We start from the raw sequence: 20,661 nt of genomic DNA, 5'->3' as shown, positions 1-20,661 counted from the left end.
GTGTCTTCTGAATTATCATTACTCACAATGGTAATCAATAGGAATTGCTTTAACTTCACAGTAAGAATTAGTACAGAATATAAATACCGTATCCTTTTCAGCTTTCGCAACATCTTCACTTGCAGATTCAGTTTCGCATGAAGATGTTTTTCCCACTTTAACTAATAAAGTAAAAAAAAAGTTATCAGGCAATTATCTTAGAACATAAAACAAGCTTCTGACAGTTCGACATGGTACAGAATCAAAAGGCATTTAATTCAATGCCACTAGATATGGCAAAACTGCCAACCAAAACAACCAGAACTCAGCCTTAATTTCTATGTCATGAAAAACAATTAAAATTTCAAAAACTGGGAGGCCAGAATATATTGCACAAAAAAGATAACAAGTAATGAACTGTTTTATTTTTAGCTTTCAACAAGTTTTTTTTATTAACTTTGCTTAATTTTTTATTAAAATTAATGCCTTAAAGAGTATATATTTATGGTTCAGAATGTAGGGTCAAGAGAAATGAACAGGGGTGACATTCAGCTTTCCAACAAACTATCTCCCTACCCATAAACTCAAGAAATTCTGCACATGCTGGAAGTCAAGAGCAACACACACAAAATGCTAGAAGAATTCAAGCAGGTCAGGGAGCATCTATGGAAATAAATAAAGAGTTGATATTTTGGGCTGAGATCCATCATCAGGACTGGAAAAAAAGCCCCTTTCTTTGAAGAAAGACGACATCTCATTAGTTCTGGAATGAAAAGGCTCACCCCAAGAGCAGATGCAACAGAGATGGAAGAACTGAGGCATTTTTACAAATGACAGGGTGGGAAGAGGTATAGCCCAGGTAGCTGTAATAAACAATAGATATATTAAAAGATATCAGTAGATGGACTGTCTCCAGAAATTAATACAGAGAGATCGAGAAAGAAGCAGGATGGAAGTTGGAAGCAAAATTGATTAAATCAATGAGTTCAGCATGGGTGCAGGAATCAGCACCAATGCAGTCACTGGTGCCGCATAGGAAGAGTTGGGGTGCGATAACCAACATAGGCTTGGACTATCCATATATTGGTAGCCTCCAACCTGATGGCATGAACATTGATTTCTCAACCTTCTGGTAACTGCCACCACCAACACCCCCCCCCCCTCACTTTCACACTCCCCATTGCTGTTATCCTTTCTCACCTCCCTCTGCTGATCTTCTCCCCCATCTTCCATGGTCTTTTATCCTCTCCCATCAGATCCCCCCCACTCCTCCAGCTCTTTATCTCTCACCAATCAGCTTCCCAGCTCTTTACTTCACCTCCTCCCTCTCTCCCAGTTTCACCTATCACCATGTACTTTTTCCTCCCCTCTCCTCCACTAATACCCTCGCACCCCCCTTCCTTTCCGGTCCTGAAGATGGGTCTTGGCCCAAAACGCCAAATGTTCACTCTTTTCCATATGCTGCCTGGCCTGCTGAGTTCTTCCAGCATTTTGCTCCTTCTTGAATTACTGCATTCCCATTTTCTTACTCTTTAGCTTTCACTGAGCTCTCACATTTTGTGCAATTTGCTTGTAAAGTTTCAAGATAGTTAAATCAACTGCTGTTTTAAATTTGAAAAATCTCCTTTCCTGCTCAAGATGAACTCTAGTCTCTAAATGGTGATTTCCAGCACCCTGTGCTCCCTTTTAAAGGATACCAAGTTATATACGTCTAGAAAGAAGGATAAGTAGTCAGATACTGTCGGAGTTGAACCACCTCTTCTATTGAGTACGTCTTTACTACTTATCTAAAAGTACGTGGCTATGGGCATTGCTACGTTGGTAAAAGGAAAACTTTTCCAACATATTCCTATCTTATGTCTTATTAGGTAATGGGACATAATGAGAAATCAAATGCCTTGGGAACTTCTTTTCCCTTTCATATGCCTCATCCTGTTAAGTTTCTGGTCACTGGTGACTAGGTGCCCCTCCATTTCCGGTTAGCAAAGAACTTCTGGAATTCAGCTTTGATTTCCAAGCTCAGACCCAGGTTCGTGAAATCTGGAACCAAGTGGCCCTGACAAAACCCAAGCTGATAAATCAGTTACACTTGATGACATGGTGCCCCAAAAAAAACTGTCACCTTGCTGATGCTTGTGAAGGCAGGCTCATGGAGTGATAACTGGCCAAATTGAATTTTTCTGGCTTTTTATATATGTGACATACCAGGATAATTTACTACACACCAGGTAAATAATTCTATTGTAGCATTATCTAAAAATGTTGGCATGGAGTGCTACTAAATACTGGCACAGAAGACTTGCTGTATTTAATTCATTCAACTATTCCTTAATATTATGAAGCAAACCAAATTGGGCGAAGAAGCCTTCAGCGTTGCCAAGACTCAGAAAATGAATCACCGTTTGACCTTTTCATTACAAAGACAGCTGTAAATGATTCAAGCTCTGTTGTGTTTTTTTCCAGATGTTCACTCCACTATTGTTAGCATCTTATCATTAGGTAACTCTTGACGCTATTCCTGGAACACTCTTTTACACTCCTCATAAACCACATGCGACTCCTCATCAGTAATAAAGTGATAAATTACTAGGTACTTTAAATGTACATATTGTCCTGCTACACAATTCAGCTTACGCTAATAATCTACAGCAGCTCTCGGAGAGCCAGTGTCATGCTGCTTGTCTTTGCAGAATTATGCCCATTTAGCAGGATGGTAAGGACATAATACTTCAACTTATGGTGTGAAGATAGGATTTTCTGTCCATAAGGACCTGGCAAAGCTGATCCTGCCCATGCTTTCATGGACAGATGCACAAAGTCAGTAAGATCTGACCCTTTGTGCTGGATTTAACAGTAATGACCTGTAAAATTCCATCAGCACGGTGAATTTTATTCAATGCCTCCTACTTTCTTCCTAGGTGTCTCAAAAATGCCCACACACTGCTTTATTGCTCCCTATTGTTGCCTACTAAACTGCATGAATAAAAGAAATGCACCCCTTAACAGATACAGGACGGAAAATGCTCCAATGAATTTCTTCTTGCAGTTTTAATATCCATTCACAGATTGCCTCAACAAATATGGCAATAAGCTACTTCTTGAACTTTCTCAAAAATACTACACCATGAGTAAAACGATTTTAAACAGTTACAACTAGGTTGAGATGATTTGACTGACAAGGACTTGGAGGATAAAGGCATCCCCAACTTTTATTGCTGTTAACCATCTAGCTGTCGGTGGTCATAGGTTTGAAAAGTAATATTACCACAGTACCCATCTCCCCAGTGAGGGGGCATTGAAGCCAACAGATAGGAACTATTAAGTGCTTTTCCCCCCAACAACCTCAAACTCCATAAGTGTAAACAGACGATGAATTTCCCATCACTGCAGTGGAAATTCATCTTCCACGCTACATACTCTTTTAATACATAAATCCATATCTTTCATCATACCAAAACCACACGCTTACTGACACTATGTTCTTGATATCTTGGCATAAGATAAGATTCATCTGCTGCCTTTTCAAAGAAATTGTGAATGTGGCTCTTTTTTTTTGGTGTACTTGTTGTGAAAAAGACTGGCACTCTCTTTTGTTCACAACAGAAATTTTGCACCATCAGACTTTGAATGGTGCTAATGCTGCCTAACTTTATAGATTGGTTTCTTTTTTGTAAATTATTGCTTCAGTTTGCATGGATTTCTCCACACCACAGAAACTACAGTGAAATCAAATGCAGAATCACTGCTCACTGAACAGCACAAGAAGATAGTTGTTTCACTGTGCTTGTAGAGTGTCTTTGAAAGAGCTATACCATTATTCCTATTCCTCTGCCTATATATATATCTGTCTCTCTATCTATATATTCCTTCAATAGTTTTCCTTCAGGTATTTTATTAACTTAGACCAGAATTAGGTACCAGTGTCAAGTAAAATGTTAATTCCTCATGACATTCATCAATCATCTCAATAAACCCCATTATCCAAATCACCTGAATTTAAAAGGTCAGGGACAGCCATGGTTGATTTCTTGAGCCAACCCTACTGATACAATAGGCTAATTCCTTCAAGAGAATGTAGATTGAACTAACATATCTGCCTTGTCCATTTACTGTGAGACATGTCCACAATAGAGGGCAAGGGCAATAAACGTGAAATTAACACTAACTATTGCCTAACTGAAGCATTTTAATCTCCAAGGCAAGATAAAAATCAACAACCTTTTTAACCTCTGAAACAGTTTGGGTGTAAATGCAAAGGTAAAGGTTCAATGTTGACAACAGAATGCTGAAATGTCAAGATGGTCCTGTTGGTATAGAGTGGTAAGAAAAGTTTGTGAACTCTTCGCAGTTACTGGGTTTTCTGTATTAATTACTCATAAATTGTGGTCTGATCTTCAATTAAATCATAGTAAGAGACAAACACAATCTGCCAAAACTAATACTATTGTATGTCTTCCCATCAATACTAAGTACACCATTTAAACAATCACAGTGTAACTTCAAAAAAGAATGTGAACCACTGGGGTAATGCTTCCTACAAAAGCTATTTGGAGACAGGTGTTCCAATCAATGAGATGAGATTGGAGGTGTGGGTTGTAGAGGTGCCCTGTCCTATGTATAAAAAGAGGTGTAAAAGAACCCATGGTTAACAGCAAAAGACCTGAAGAAATCTCTAGGACTTGCTCAAGTCTCTGTTCACATGTCCACTATCAGGAAAACACTGGTGTTCATGGAACGGATCCACGGAGGAGACCACTGCTCTCAAAAAAAACTTTGCTGCACGTCTCAAGTTTGCAAAAGACCACCCGGATGTTTCACAATGCTTCTGGGACAATATTGTTGAACCAGTTGAGACAAAAGTTGAACATTTTTTGGGAGAACTGCACACCACTATGTTTGGAGGAAAAAGGCATTACACACCAACACCAAAACCTCATGCAACTGTGAAGCATGGTGGAAGGAACATCATGGTTTGTGGCTGTTTTGCACTCTCAGGGCCTAAACAGCTTGCAGTCATTGAGGGAAGAATGAATTCAAAATTGTATCAAGAAATTTTACAAGAGAATGTCAGGGTAGCAGTCTACCACCTGAAGCTTAATAGAAGTTGGATGATGCAATAAGACAGTGATCCGAAAAACAAGAGCAAGTCAACAATAGAATGGTTTAAAAAGAAGAAAATACATGTTTTGGAATTGCCAAATCATAGTCCAGACCTTAACCCAATTGAGCTACAGGAAATGTAGTTGCTGGTCAGACTATGTTAATAAATACAAGGGTTCACATACTTTTTTCCAACCTGGACTGTGAATGATTAAGCAATGTGTTCAATAAAGATGCGAAAAGTATGTGTGTGTTACTAGTTTAGGCAGATTGTATTTGTCTATTATTGTGACCTAAAAGATCAGACCACACTTTGAGTAACTAATGCAGAAACTCAGGTAATTGCAAAGTGTTCACAAACTTCTTCTTGCAACTAGATAATGATGAAATTGTAACCATCTGCAGAAGACAATATGATTGCAACGATTACTGTACTGGCTTTGATGCAACAAAGTTCACACCCAACTAGAATGGCATTGTCAGTCAAGTACTGAATTAAGTAGCTTACCACATGTACAGTTAATAAGAGGAACCAAAAAGGTGCAAACGGGAACTGTAATCACGTCACACATTTTTCCTTAATACAGTAATAACACAAGGTAAAAAGAAGAAACAGGAGTCGACCATTTGGATCCAAAAGCCAGCAGCATCAATACAATGGCCAATTCTGTCCGTCAAATACACTTTCAGAATTGGGTTTAATATCACTGTCAACTGTCATTAAATTTGTTGTTTGCTTATCTGCACAATCCCCATATCCTCCAATACATATCCGCAAACATCTTTTTGATCTCAGCCAGATAGTCACTATTCACTCCAAAGAATAAAACTAAAGTTCCATTACTTCAAAATTGCCAATTTGTTTGTCAGTTGCTAATGAAGGATCAAATACATACCCTTGACGCATAAACAACCATATGTTTGAGCTGAGGGCCCAACATGCAAGTATAACAAATCTGAGGCCGCTACATGTAGGATACATGTCAAATAGGGCACAGAGGGTAGAAACACAATTTATCTTTAACATCTGAGATCTGCAACTGGTATAACCTCGCACTGTTCCCAAAAATTACACTGATGCATCGCTTATCCCCTGTGGTGGGTGTCCCAGAGTGTAACAGTGGTGTAACGATTAAATTAAGGCCTGGACAAAACCCAAAACTCAAATCCTACCGTGGCAGCTGTGAATTTTAAATACTGTCAATAACTTATTTAAATATTATACTGGCCATTGAATCATAAGAGTTGTGAAAACAGACATCCTCAGCAATCCAACAATTGTTGAGAATCAAATCATAATTTAAACGACTTAATTCGACAGACAATAGATTCTTATATACAAGGGATATCCAATAAATGCACAAAAGTAACAAAATCAGATATGATCTCAATGATTTCACAAGACACAAGGAGCCAAATGGCCTTCTATTTATGTTCCCTTAGCTCACTAAATTTAGAAGCACCATTTCATAATAACAATCAAGACACCCTAAGAAACAATATTTTCTGTTTTTGTTTACTTAGCTGCACCCAAACTCTAAGATCTTTGTGGATACAGCAGATTCCAGTTAATTGCGACAGCAGCTTAGCTGGAAAAATTCTCAAGGAACAAAGTCAAATCGAGAAAATTGCTGGGATTCTTTTTATTTATTTAGGACACTAAGCCACTTAATTGGAGCAGGAGACTTGCTGAACAGGTTCTAACTATTGTCAGTTGCACGCGCTTGTTTGTGTGTTCAAAAACCAGTGATTTTTGTCACTGATAGTTGGTAAGAAATGAACAATAAAACAGCTCACAACTATTTTGCTCACTGTTGTTTCAAGCATTTGGGCTTGGAGGTGCCAGAAACGACCAAAAGTTTAACTACTACAAGTGAGGAACTACAAAGAATTTGAAGCTTTCTATCGACAATCATCATGAATGTTACAATGAAAATGGAAGATTTGGAGACACCTTTGTATGAAGGCACTAGGTATCCACACTAATTTTTTCCATTGCGTACACTGCATGAGTTCCTCTGTAAGTATTAGGAACAAATATAATTTTATACTGTAGTACTATTGATAGTGTTCTAATTTGTTCTGTATTTCATTTAGATAAGTAATTAGTTACTCAGCTTGTCTTTTTAAAAAAAAGTTACCTTTTTAACTATTTCCACAAAACTTCGGCTAATTGGGGCAGCCACTTTGAGACAAAGGAAGAGTAACAAATGTTGTGCAATAAATATTTATTAGTATTCAACGCTAAAGATCCTTGAAACAACGCAGATGGCATTTTACTTTTCATCAGATTTCAAGCAGCCTGATGATAAAACTCTAGAAGCCCATTTTGAGTTGAGGGTTGGAAAGTACACGTGGGGGTGATGGAGAGTTAGCTAAAAATGGAGTGCTAACAAACAGCCAGATGCAAATTTCAACCCTGTGTGAGGTTTTCTTGTAACCCCTTGCCAAAGTTGGTTTGACCTTGGTTGCCTTCTAACGGCACTTTCCTCACAAGACAACAACAGCTGGTGTGAAGTTAGAGCTGCTGGTTTTCAACACAAGTCACCTTACAACTATATCAACTGGAATTATCAATGATGCATGACAGTTTGAACAGAAACAGAAAATAAAGGCACTGTGGCGACCCATTTCCTGGCGCATCCGAACCGACTCACAATTAGATAGCCTACGGGGGTTTGCGAGCACAGAGCTTTGGAGCCTCTGCGCCATGGGGGGCCGGTTGAGGGAGGCTTAAAAGTGAGGCTGAAGTTTTCCAATAAAGTTTTTTCCTTCGACTGCAGTTACCGACTCCGTGTCGTAATTTTAGCGCTGCGTGTAGCACTCCGCTACAATTGGTGACCCCGACGGTCCAGACGATTTTTGGACCAGAAATGACCGACGCCGCCTCTGTTCATGCGGTTTCGTTGAAACTGCCGGGTTTCTGGACACTGCGCCCGGACCTATGGTTCCAGCAAGCCGAAGCCCAATTCCACATTCGCCAGATCACCTCAGAAGACACCCGCTACTACTACGTGGTGAGCTCCCTCGACCAGGACACAGCGGCCCAGGTTGCAGAGTTCATACAGTCGCCCCCGGCAGACGGCAAGTACACAGAATTCAAAGCCCTGCTCCTCAGGACTTTCGGACTCTCACGGCGCGAGCGGGCTGCCCGTTTACTGCACCTGGATGGCTTGGGAGACAGACCTCCATCGGCTTTAATGAATGAGATGTTGTCTCTGGCCGATGGACACACATGCCTCATGTTTGAGCAGGCATTCCTGGAGCAGCTGCCCGAGGACATACGCCTGCTGCTATCCGACGCGGATTTCAGTGACCCCCGGAAGGTGGCAGCCCGGGTGGACTTGCTGTGGAACGCCAAAAAGGTGAGCGCGGCGTCCATCGCACAGATCTCCCAGCCACGCTCCCAGCAGCAAACCAGTCCAGGCCCGGCCGCAGAGCCCGCCAACCCCCGGCCCAATGAACACTGGTGCTTCTACCACCAGCGGTGGGGCGCAGAAGCCCGCCGTTGTCGCCCGCCCTGCAAGTTCCCGGGAAACGCCAGGGCCAGCCGCCGCTGATGGCTACGGTGGCTGGCCATCGGGATAGCCTCCTGTATGTGTGGGATAGAAGGTCGGGACGCCGGTTTTTGGTCGATACTGGGGCTGAGAACAGCGTTTTACCTCCGACGAGTTACGACACCCGCAGCAGGGCACCGGGTCCCCCCCTGAGGGCCGTGAATGGCAGCACAGTAAGGACCTATGGCACCCATCAGGTGCAGCTACAGTTCGGCTCCAGCCAGTTCACGTGGGACTTCACACTGGCCGCCATAGCCCAACCGCTTCTGGGTGCGGATTTTTTGCGGGCTCACAGCCTACTGGTCGACCTGCCCAGGAAGAGACTGGTACACGCTGAGACCTTTCAGACGTTCTCCCTGGGTGCAGCCCAGTTGCCAGCCCCTCACCTCGGCTCCATCACGCTGTCCGACAACGACTTCACCAGGGTCCTGGCGGAGTTCCCATCGGTTCTGGCACCGCAGTTCACAGCGGCCATGCCCAGGCACGGCGTACAGCACCACATCCCGACCCAGGGACCACCCCTCCACGCCCACGCTCGGCGGCTTCCCCCGGACAAGCTCCGACTGGCGAAGGAGGAGTTCCAGAGGATGGAGGAATTGGGGATCGTCCGGCGGTCCGACAGCCCATGGGCCTCCCCCCTGCACATGGTGCCCAAAGCGACGGGGGGCTGGAGACCGTGCAGCGACTACCGCAGGCTGAACGAGGCTACCACACCGGACCGCTACCCTGTGCCGCACATTCAGGACTTTGCAGCAAACCTGCACGGCGCACGGATCTTCTCCAAGGTAGATCTCGTCCGAGGGTACCATCAAATCCCGATGCATCCTGACGACGTCCCCAAAACGGCTCTCATCACCCCTTTCGGCCTTTTCGAGTTCCTCCGCATGCCGTTCGGCCTGAAGAATGCCGCACAGACGTTCCAGCGGTTAATGGACGCGGTGGGATGGGGCCTGGACTTCGCGTTCATCTATTTGGATGACATCCTCATAGCCAGCAGCAGTCGTCAGGAGCATCTGTCCCACCTCCGTCAACTCTGCGCCCAACTGAGTGAGTACGGTCTTACAATCAACCCCGCCAAATGCCAGTTCGGACTCGATACCATTGACTTCCTGGGCCACAGGATTACTAAAGACGGGGCAACCCCTCTGCCCGCTAAGGTAGATGCGGTCCGCCTCTTTCCCCGACCCACCACGATCAAAGGCCTTCAGGAATTCGTAGGTATGGTCAATTTCTACCGCCGCCTCCTCCCTTCAGCTGCCTGGATCATGCGCCCCCTGTTCGCCCTGATGTCGGGTCCAAGCAAGGACATTACCTGGGATGAGGAGTCCGCCGCCGCTTTCGTTCAAACGAAGGAAGCTTTGGCGGACGCCGCAATGCTAGTACATCCCAGAATGGACGCCCCTACCGCCCTCACAGTGGACGCATCAAACACGGCAGTCGGTGGGGTGCTGGAGCAACTCATCGCAGGTCGCTGGCAACCCCTGGCGTTTTTCAGCAAACACCTGCGACCACCCGAGCTTAAGTACAGTGCTTTCGACCGGGAACTGTTGGCGCTCTACCTGGCAATCTGGCATTTCAGGTACTTCCTAGAAGGTCGGCCCTTCACCGCGTTCACGGACCACAAACCGCTTACCTTTGCGTTTACGAAAGCGTCCGACCCCTGGTCGTCCCGCCAGCAACGCCACCTGTCCTACATCTCTGAATACACGACGGATGTCCGGCACGTCTCAGGTAAGGACAATGTCGTGGCGGATGCGCTCTCTCGCCCTACCGTTCATGCCCTTCCCCAAGGGGTAGACTTTGAGGCACTGGCAGAGGCGCAGCAGACGGATGAGGAGATTCCGAGTTACAGAACCGCAGTCTCCGGTTTGCAGCTCCAGGACCTCCCCGTGGGCCCAGGTGAGAGGACCCTACTCTGCGACGTCGCCACCGGCCAGCCCCGTCCAGTCGTCCCGACAGCATGGCGGCGCCGCGTTTTCGACTCCATTCATAACTTGGCGCATCCCTCCATCCGGACAACTGTCCGGATGGTTTCCAGCAGGTTCGTTTGGCACGGACTCCGCAAACAGGTCAGTGAATGGGCCAAAACGTGCATGCACTGCCAGACGGCCAAGGTGCAGCGGCACACCAAAGCCCCACCACAGCAGTTCCATCCCGCCCACCGGCGTTTCGACCACATTCATGTGGATATCGTGGGCCCCCTGCCAGTGTCGCGCAGAGCACGGCAACTCCTGACTATCGTGGACCGGTTCACAAGATGGCCAGAGGCGGTCCCGCTCACCGACACCACCTCCGAATCTTGCGCCCGAGCCCTGATCACCACCTGGATATCTCGCTTTGGTGTACCAGCCCACATTACCTCCGACAGAGGCGCCAAGTTCACCTCCAGCCTGTGGTCAGCTATGGCCAGCCTTTTGGGGACTCAGCTGCACCACACAACTGCCTACCACCCACAGTCGAACGGGCTAGTGGAGCGTTTCCACCGTCACCTGAAGTCGGCCCTCATGGCCCGCCTGCGAGGAGCCAACTGGGCGGACGAGCTTCCCTGGGTCCTACTCGGCATCCGCACAGCGCCCAAGGACGACCTGCACGCCTCATCGGCCGAGTTGGTATACGGCACGCCCCTGGTCGTCCCTGGGGAGTTCCTACCAGCCCCAAAGGGGCAAGAGGAAGAACCCGCAGCAGTCCTGGGCAGACTACGCGAGAAGCTCGGTAACCTGGCCCCCATACCCACTTCACAGCACTGGCGGCACCCGACCTGCGTACCCAAAGACCTACAGAACTGTAAGTTTGTGTTTGTACGAAGGGGCGGGCATCGGCCGCCGCTGCATCGGCCATACGAGCGGCCGTTTATGGTGCTCCGGAACAACGGGTCCACGTTCGTGCTGGACGTTGGGGGGAAAGAGGAGGTTTTCACGGTGGACCGCCTCAAACCGGCCCATGTGGACCTGGCGCAACCGGCTGAGTTTCCGGCGCCTCGACGCAGAGGCCGACCTCCCAAGCAGGTTCTGGCCCAGACTGTGGACATTAGGGGGTGTATCGCCGGTTCTGGGGGGGGGTTATGTGGCGACCCATTTCCTGGCGCATCCGAACCGACTCACAATTAGATAGCCTATGGGGGTTTGCGAGCACAGAGCTTTGGAGCCTCTGCGCCATGGGGGGCCGGTTGAGGGAGGCTTAAAAGTGAGGCTGAAGTTTTCGAATAAAGTTTTTTCCTTCGACTGCAGTTACCGACTCCGTGTTGTAATTTTAGCGCTGCGTGTAGCACACCGCTACAGCACATCAGTTTGAAGGTACTGCTACTCTAATGTGCCATTCCATTCATTGTTCACCACAGTCAGTCACCATTATCCGTAAACAATCAGAACCCCTTTCTGCATTTATTGATTAAAAGTGCAGACGTGGCTTAAGACCATAAGACATAGAAGCAGAATTATTAGGCCATTCAGCCCATCAGGTCTGCTTTGCCATTCCATCATGGCTGATTTATTTTTCCTTTCAACACCAATCTCTTGCCTTCTCCCTGTAACCTGTGATGCCCTTACTAATCAAGAAACTTTCAACCTCCATTTTCAATACACCCAATGACTTGGTCTCCCCAGCCATTTGCAGCAAAGAATCCCACAGACTTACCACCCCTTGGCTAAAGAAATTCTTCCTCATTTCTATGCTAATGGGAACATCCTTATATTCAGAGACCATGCTGTATATTCCTAGACTCATCCACTACAGAAAACATCCTCTCCATGTCCCTCACCCCCATCTAAGCATTTGACTATTCAATTGATTTCAATGAGATCTTGCCCCTCCCCATTCTTCTCTGAACTCCAGCAAGTACAGGCCCAGTGCCATCAAATACTCCTCGCACATTAACTTTTCCATTCCTGGAATCATTCTCTTGAACCTTCTCTGAACCCTCACCAATGCCCAGCACACCCTTTCTTAGATAAGGGGTCCAAAACTGCTCACAATACTCCAAGGGCAGTCTGACCAATGCCTTATTAAGCCTGAACATTACAAACTTGCTTTTATGTTCCAGCCTTCTCAAACAAATGCCAACATTGCATTTGCCTTCCTTACCACTGACTTAACTTGGAAGTTAATCCTTAGGGAATTCTGCAGGAGTCCCAAGTCCCTTTGCACCATTTACAAAATAGTCTATGCCTCTATTCCTTCCACCAAAGTGAATGACCGTACATTCCCTGCACTGTATTCCATCTGCCACTCCTTTGCCCATTCTCCTAATCTGTCTTTCAGCAAACTCCCTGCTTCCTCAACACCACCTGACCCTCAACCTATCTTTGTACCATCAGCAAACTTGGTCACAAGGCCAATTTCATTATCCAAATCAGTGATGTACAACATTTAGAGAAGGGGGTCCCAAAACCGACCCCTGCAGAACAGCACTATTCTTCGGCAGCCTTTCATTCCCACACTACCAGTCAGCCGATCTTCTATTCATACTTGTATCTTTCCTGTTTTACAGGTGTTCACTCCTAATTGCACAAATGCATATATACAAATAGACATTTACATCCATTTGAGCAAACAACTGACCAAGCCTTGTAAAATAATTTTACTTTTGCTTTTCCTTTTTTCAGCATTGTATCAGAATATTAGTGTACACATTTGTGCCAAAGGGTGCCAAAATGGCTGCCATTTTAAGTTAGCAAACTGTTAACAATGAGGATTAATGTACTTCATGGGTCACCAATATAGGAAAGATGAGGTTTAGTTTGCTTCCCAAAACCAAGAAACACAAAACTTTCAAAGAATAATGCTATAGTCTCCTGATAAGCCTTAGAAGGGCTTCTAGAGGACAAAGAATGCCCAAAAATTTGCTGTAGCTTATTAGTGTGGATAAAACTAACAGGTCTCATTTTGTTTAAAAGCAGCAAGTCAGCTGCTCTTTTTGTTGCCATAATCTTAAGCAATTACTATATCAAGCCATACTAAAATATCCACTGTTTGATCACTGACTTCACCCTTGAATGACAGGGAAAGCATTCCAACCTTTAGTAACTTAGAAAGAACACATCAGATTTTTTAAATATCAGCACCCAAGCAGCTGTCATTCTTATTCATTCACTGGCACGGTAAAATAACAGACTGATCAATTCTCATTAAGTTCACCAAACAACAGTGCTGCAATTTAGGAGGTACTCCCAACAGGAGACAAGAATGCTCCTAACCCAAAGAGATACTAAAAGAGAAACAAAATTAGGATGAGAGAAATTGGGAAGGTGGAGAAATAGGCAAAGAATCACCTAGATCTTTCTTTGCAGATTGGAGGCTATTGAAACACATCCAAATTATCATCCACTGGATTCCATGGAATTCAGCAGTTACTAAAAAAACAAATCCCTGTCAGCACACAAATTGTGTTATCCTGCAGTACCATTTTCACATTGGGTTTTCGATAAGAGAACCAGGCTTAATTATATATTAAAGGAATGACGTGTGATACATGAATTACACATATTGATGCTACATGTAAACATGACCATAAGCTTATGACGTTTCACCAAGTTATGGAAGCTATCAAAAAAACATCAGTGAATAGACCCGGTTGGGAGTCTATTTGAATGATTTATGAAGGGATTTAGCCATCTAAATTGGGGGGGGGGGGGGACGACACAGGTGAGATTTCCCAAGAAAGCTGTAGTTGAGCAAAAAGAGAAACATTCCCACGAAATGTAAAGGCAGAACATTCAAAACTAAATATCCCTGGCAGATAAAGTTATTTACGGTACCTGACAAATATCAAGTTTAGTATACAAGCTGAGAACCAAGAATGCACTCAGTTAGAGGAGAATTTTAAATAAAGAAAACACAAAGAGCCAAGGGAAAAAAAATAGAAAGCATAAGAGAACCCAAAAAATTACAAATAGGAACAGTACAGTTTAAAAACAGCATGACAATTACAGACAAAAAAAACTTCTTGTATAGAGTACGTGACTGAGGTTCCCAATGAGACCTTGGCATCTTTTCCTCATGAGGGCAGATAATGTTGCAGAAATAATTATTAGGACAAATTGATAAAGGATGATGTAACTCAAATCTTTCAATACTTCATGGATATGAACAAGGTACCAAAGAACAGGGGGATTGTCTGTTCATAAAAACCCATTCATAAAAAATGCACAGGTGTAAAACTGCTAACCAGCCTGCTAGTTCTGGGAGGATGATTAAGTCTGCGCTAATAAAGGAAAAATAAAAAGCAAATAAAATTGCACTTGACATGTATTTTCAAGTACTTTGATGAAGTACCTGTTGAAAATCTGAATGTAGACTTCAAAAGACAAATGCCACCTGATATTTTCAATTATGTCAGAAAGTAAGTTTTGTTCTAATGAACAAAAAACCTTGTGAAAGATATACATTTAGTGCCTCCAGGAAGCATAAAAACCTGGATCTTTTGTTCTTTGACGTAGTTATTGCAAATATAATTCCAAAGTCTGTGGATGACATAGAGCTTAGCAAAGCAGTAAATATAGAGCATATTTTATCTTTATCAAAATATCAATTTTATTTACATGTATATATTCTGTAAGTACCAACATGGAGAGAGAGTATAATCAGATAGCACCATTTCAAGAATTAAAAAGTGTCATCTAATTTTGATAAAATACACTAGTTAGGATAAATTTCCCCAGTGAGTCAGCAGCCAAAAATTTCAGTATGAAATTAAAAAAACAAAAGGGAAAGTGAGAATTATTTTAATCCCAGATTATACACAACTCCCCACCACCACATGGGACTACTGAAATCTAGAAAATACCACATGGAAAGCACAGGAACTGATATCCAAACTAAAAACCCTAATTGAAGAGGACTAATTTCCAGCTTTTGTGGGAAATACAGATTAAATTGGTTTCAACTCCTTCTTATCAAGCAAAAGGTCAATTCCAATATCTTGCTTTATTCTTAAATTATGGTTTTTCTATTCCAAAAAGGTAAATCGGAAAATGATCAAAATTCCTATATTATTCTTCAGAAAGTTAAGCTAGGCTAGAATAATTATTGCTAACATGCAAGATCAAACTTTCAAAACAAACATCAGCAGCTTTTATACAAACTATTATTTGTATAAAAACAAACAGCAGTTTTCCAGTAAAGTCAGTAGAAATCAGGACAGGACAGATTTAAGACAGGAGCAGTAATGAAATCAGTATCAGGGGCAGAGCTGCATTTTTACGGTAAAGGTGAGGGTGAAGAGACTATCGACACTGCAGATGAACTAAGAGTTGAGAAGGAAAATGGCCAGTCCACAACGGGGATTGGTGAGACTGAGGCCAGAAGCTGACTGGTGCATTGAAGGAGATTTAAAGGATGATAGACAGATGGAGCGAATTGGGGAAGAGTTAAATTGGAAGACAGAGCCAAGTGAATGAAAAGTGGAAGCAAAGAAAAAAACAGATGGAGAGGGTGGATGGAAGGGAGGAGACAACTGGGAAGATAGTAAAGTAGGAACACTAGAATCTGGTGAGCTGGTGGTATTGGGAACCTTTAGGGCAGAGATGGCCAACCTATGGCACATATAACAAAAGTGGTGCATTGGTTGATTAGAAGTGGTACATTGCACCCCAGTGATAATAATAAAGTAAGCCACCCATGCAATAAGTATTAACCAAAAACCAATTTGTAGAAAAAAAATCTGTAACAGGCATTCAAGGAGCTTAAAGCTAGAAAATAGGTTTTAATGAAAATAAGTCTAAAACTTAGCAATTATTTTTAGCGATTTTATTATTTCATGCACAACTTTTGGCGCATTATCTTCTTTCAGATCTGTTTTCGATTAAAATAAATGTTCAATGAGTCAAACTAGGAAAGGACTTTTGTTCTGCAGCATTCCACAACTGTTCAATACACGGTTAATACTTGTTTGACCCTGAGGCGCCAGGCGTCTACAGAAGCAGTGCGTCACAGGTTTTTGCCAGTCAGTTTACAACTGACACTCGTGTGCTACGGAGTTGAGCTTTGTTCGTCCTTTATGAACATTTGCAGTTTTGCACTTTTTCAAAAATTAAGCCTTGCTTTTACATTCAGTTACCCATCACAGTGCAAAAGAAATGCAGAAAGTGATAGCAAGCGTGAATTCAATGAACAATGGGAAAATGAGTTTGTATTTACAGCGGGTCAGTCAGGAAAACTGTTGTGCATTGTTTGTATATCTCACATAATACGGTTTGATCTTAATAGACACTATAAAACACAACATCAGACTGAAATAGAAGGAAAACTGAAGCTAGTGCTTGGGTCTGAGTTACAGAAAGAATATGCGAATAAGAAAAAGGAAAAAGGAAGAAATCAAAAGAAGACAAAATATATTCGTTAATAGTTTCATTAAGTAATGTTTATCGTGTTTTTGTATTAAATCAATTTATCATGTAAAAATGCTAAATAGGTCTATATTAACACATTTTTACAAGAATTGAATAGGGGTACAAGAGTTGTATGGTGCATCTGAACTTGTGCATGAAAAAATTGACGCATGGAATGTAAAACGTTGGCCCCCCCTGCTTTAGGGGAAAGGTCAGGAATTTTATGGGGGAAAGAGGGGATGTGTAGGGTAAAATATATGTGTAGTAGGTGAATGGAAACGGGGGGGGGGGAGGGGGAATGAAGGGTGATGAAAAATAGATTAAAATGAGAAGCCTACAAAAGAGAAGTGGGGGGGGGAGGGGAAATAAATCACAGGAGATGAGAGTTAACTGAATTAGTAAATATAAAATCTTCATACAATTAGGTTGTGGACCACCCAGATAGAATAATCTGCATTGGGCCTCAACCTGGCTGTGGAAAAGGTCAGAGGCTTACAGAGGTATCTGTGGGAATCCTTCCTTCCTTATCAGATTCCAACTAAGGTAGCCTTTAAGTTACTGTTTGTTTCTCTCCTAGCCTTTTCACCTGCTTTATCTACTCACCTCTCTCCAAACTCGACCCTTCTCCTATTGAAATCCATCTATCATCTACTAGCCACTGTCTCACGATCCCCACTCCAATTTATACTGGCTATCTTCCCTTTCCGCTCTAGTTATGATTCAAAGTTTCAAGTCTAAACATCAACAAATCCTTCTCCCAACATTTTAATTCTTCTTGACCCACTGAGTTCCTCCAGTTTGTTGCTCCATATTCCACCATCCTATGTCACGTTTCCAATGAGAATCAGGACTGGCAGCACCTGAACTGATATGGAAAGGTTGAATTAATTTTTTTTTGAGGGTCCCATTAACAATCAAATAAATCAGATTAAATATCATGTCTGCTACAAACCCAATAGGGGCTCAGCTCATTGGCTTCTGCTTTAATGCAATACCTCCATATTACAGAAAATGGATGAGAAAGTACAGAGCATTACCAAGCTCTTATCAGACAACTTTATGAGGGGAAGCTTTACTTAAATTTAAAACTCAAGGGTTTTTCTTTATATACAAAAGTCAGCAAGTTAAATCAAAAAGGACTATTTAAGACCATAAGATAAAGGAGCAAAGTAGGCCATTCAGCCCATCAGGTCTTCACCATTCAATCTGCTGATCCAATTATTCCAGTCATCCCCACTCCCCCTACCCTTTGACGCCCTGGTTGATCAAGAACCTATCTACAGATGCCTTACATGCACCAATGACTTGGCCTCCACAGCCACTCATGGCAACAAATTCCACAGATTTACCACCCTCTGACTAAAGTAATTTCTCAGCATTTCTGTTCTAAACAGAAATCTTTCAATCCTGAAGCCATGTCCCCTTGACCTAGACTCACCTATCATTCAAAATAGCTGTGCCATGTCCAATCTGTTCAGGCTTTTGACATTCATAATGTTTCTATGAGATCGCCATTCATTCTCCTGAATTCCAGGAATACAGCCCAAGAGCTGCCAGACATTCCTCATACGGTAACCCTTTCATTCCTGGAATCATTCTCATGAATCTCCTCTGAACACTCTCCAACGTCAGTACATCATTTCTACAATAAGGAGTCCAAAACTGCACACAGTACTCCAAGTGTGGTCTTATGAGTGCTTTATAGAGCATCAACATCACATCCCTGCTCTTATATTCTATTACTCTAGAAACGACTGCCAACATTGCATTCGTCTTCTTCACCGCCGACTCAACCTGGAGGTTAACCTTTAGGGTATCATGCACAAGGATTCCCAAGTTCCTCTGCACCTCTGCATTTTGAGTTCTCTACTCATCTGAATAATTGTCTGCCCATTTATTTCTTCTACCAAAGTGCATGACCATACACTTTCCAACATTGTATTTCATTTGCCACCTCTTTGTCCATTCCCCCAAACTATTTAAGTCTCTCTGCGGCCTCTCTGCTCCTCTACCTATTTTTGTATCATCAGCAAATTTAGCAACAAGTCCATTTATCCCACAGTTCAAATCATTGACATACATTGTAATAAGCAATGGTCCCAACACTGACCCCTGTGGATCTCCACTGGTAACCGGCAGCCAGCCAGAATAGGATCCCTTTACTCCCACTCCGTTTTCTGCCAATCAACCAATGCTCCACTCAGGCTAGTAATTCCCCGGTAATTCCATGGGCTCTCATCTTGCTAAGCATCCTCACGTGTGGCACCTTGTCAAAGGCCTTCTGAAAATCCAAGTACACTACATCTCCTTTGTCTACCCTGCTTGTAATTTCCTCAAAAAAAATAGCAGCAGATTAGTCAGGCAGGATTTTTCCTTTCAGGAAACCATGCTGGCTTTGGCCTATCTGTGTCATGTGCCTCCAGGTACTCCATAATCTCATCCCTAACGATCAATTCCAACAACTTCCCAACCACTAATGTCAGGCTAACAGATCTATAGTTTCCTTTCTGCTGCCTCCCACCCTTCTTAAATAGCAGGGTAACATTTGCAATTTTCCAATCATCCGGTACAATGCCAGAATCTATTGATTCTTGGAAGATCATCGGTAATGCCTCCACAATCTCTCCAGCTACTTCCTTCAGAACCCGAGGGTGCATTCCATCAGGTCCAGGAGATTTATCCACCCTCAGACCATTAAGCTTCCTGAGCACCTTGTCAGTCATAATTTTCACTGCACATACTTCACTTCCCTGACACTCCTGAATGTCCAGTATACTGCAGATGTCTTCCACTCTAAGGCCATGCAAAATATACATTCAGTTCCTCTACCATCTCTGCATCCCTCATTACAATAACTCAAGCGTCAGTTTCTATTAGTCATATCTACCCTCAACTCTCTTTTACCCTTTATATACTTAAAAACAGCTTTTTGTATCTTATTTAATATTGGTCACCAGCTTCCTTTCATAGTTCATTTTTTCCTTCCTAATGACCTTCTTAGTTTCTTTCTAAGTTTTTAAAAGCTTTCCAATCCTCCATCTTCCCACTAGCTTTGGCTTCCTTGTATGCCCTCTCTTCTGCTTTTACTTTGACTTACTTTAGAGGTGAGAACTCTCTGTATGAAAACCACTAAATTACAGAATAAAGTTTAGAAGATGAATGTATAGGCCAGAAAAAACTGAAAATGAGACTGAAGGTTAGCTTGTACTCTCCAGGGAGATATTTGCAGCTGTGGTTTTAAAGAGATTTTATGAGGAAATAGAACAGAAATCTGATAGAAAAGCTGGAGAATATAGAGGGGTTATCTGCCTTCAGAACTCAGACCATATAAGTGGTTCCAATATATTTTTCCTCTATTTATGTACTTAAGTAAAGAACCAGCAACTACTAGAATAAATTCATGCAAGGTACAACTTTTATGCAACTAGGGATTCGTTGAACTATCATTTGGGGAGTTGGGAGGAGGAGAAGTTGTTGGTGCAATGAAGAAAAATGCACAATCGTATGAGGATAGGTTGAGCAAGCTAGAGCTTCTCTCTTTACAGAAGAGGGGGATAGGTGTGTCTACCCTCAATACCCCCTTTATCAACTTGACAGGTGTATAAAATTATGAGACAAATAGATAGAGTGGTCAGATGTTTTTCTCAGGGGGCAACAGCCAATACCAAAGAACACTCATTTCGACTGAGGGAAGTTAAGCT

The 20,661-nt window shown here is 43.1% G+C and overlaps 1 protein-coding gene across 10 annotated transcripts in view; it reads right to left on the bottom strand.

The window, feature by feature from the left end:
• LOC132398011 (zinc finger MYM-type protein 3-like) overlaps positions 1-20,661 on the bottom strand; it is a 113,089-nt gene that overhangs the window by 66,527 nt on the left and 25,901 nt on the right. For all 10 annotated transcript variants that reach the window (XM_059976904.1, XM_059976903.1, XM_059976898.1 and 7 more), the window contains one exon: positions 88-161. In XM_059976904.1, the coding sequence (XP_059832887.1) occupies positions 88-161 (74 nt within the window). The remainder of the gene's footprint in view (positions 1-87; positions 162-20,661) is intronic.

This window comes from Hypanus sabinus, chromosome 8 (genome assembly GCF_030144855.1).
Source record: "Hypanus sabinus isolate sHypSab1 chromosome 8, sHypSab1.hap1, whole genome shotgun sequence".
Classification (NCBI taxonomy): domain Eukaryota; kingdom Metazoa; phylum Chordata; class Chondrichthyes; order Myliobatiformes; family Dasyatidae; genus Hypanus; species Hypanus sabinus.
The sequence above is the reverse complement of the archived record's forward strand: the minus strand, read 5'-3'. Positions and strand labels throughout refer to the sequence as shown.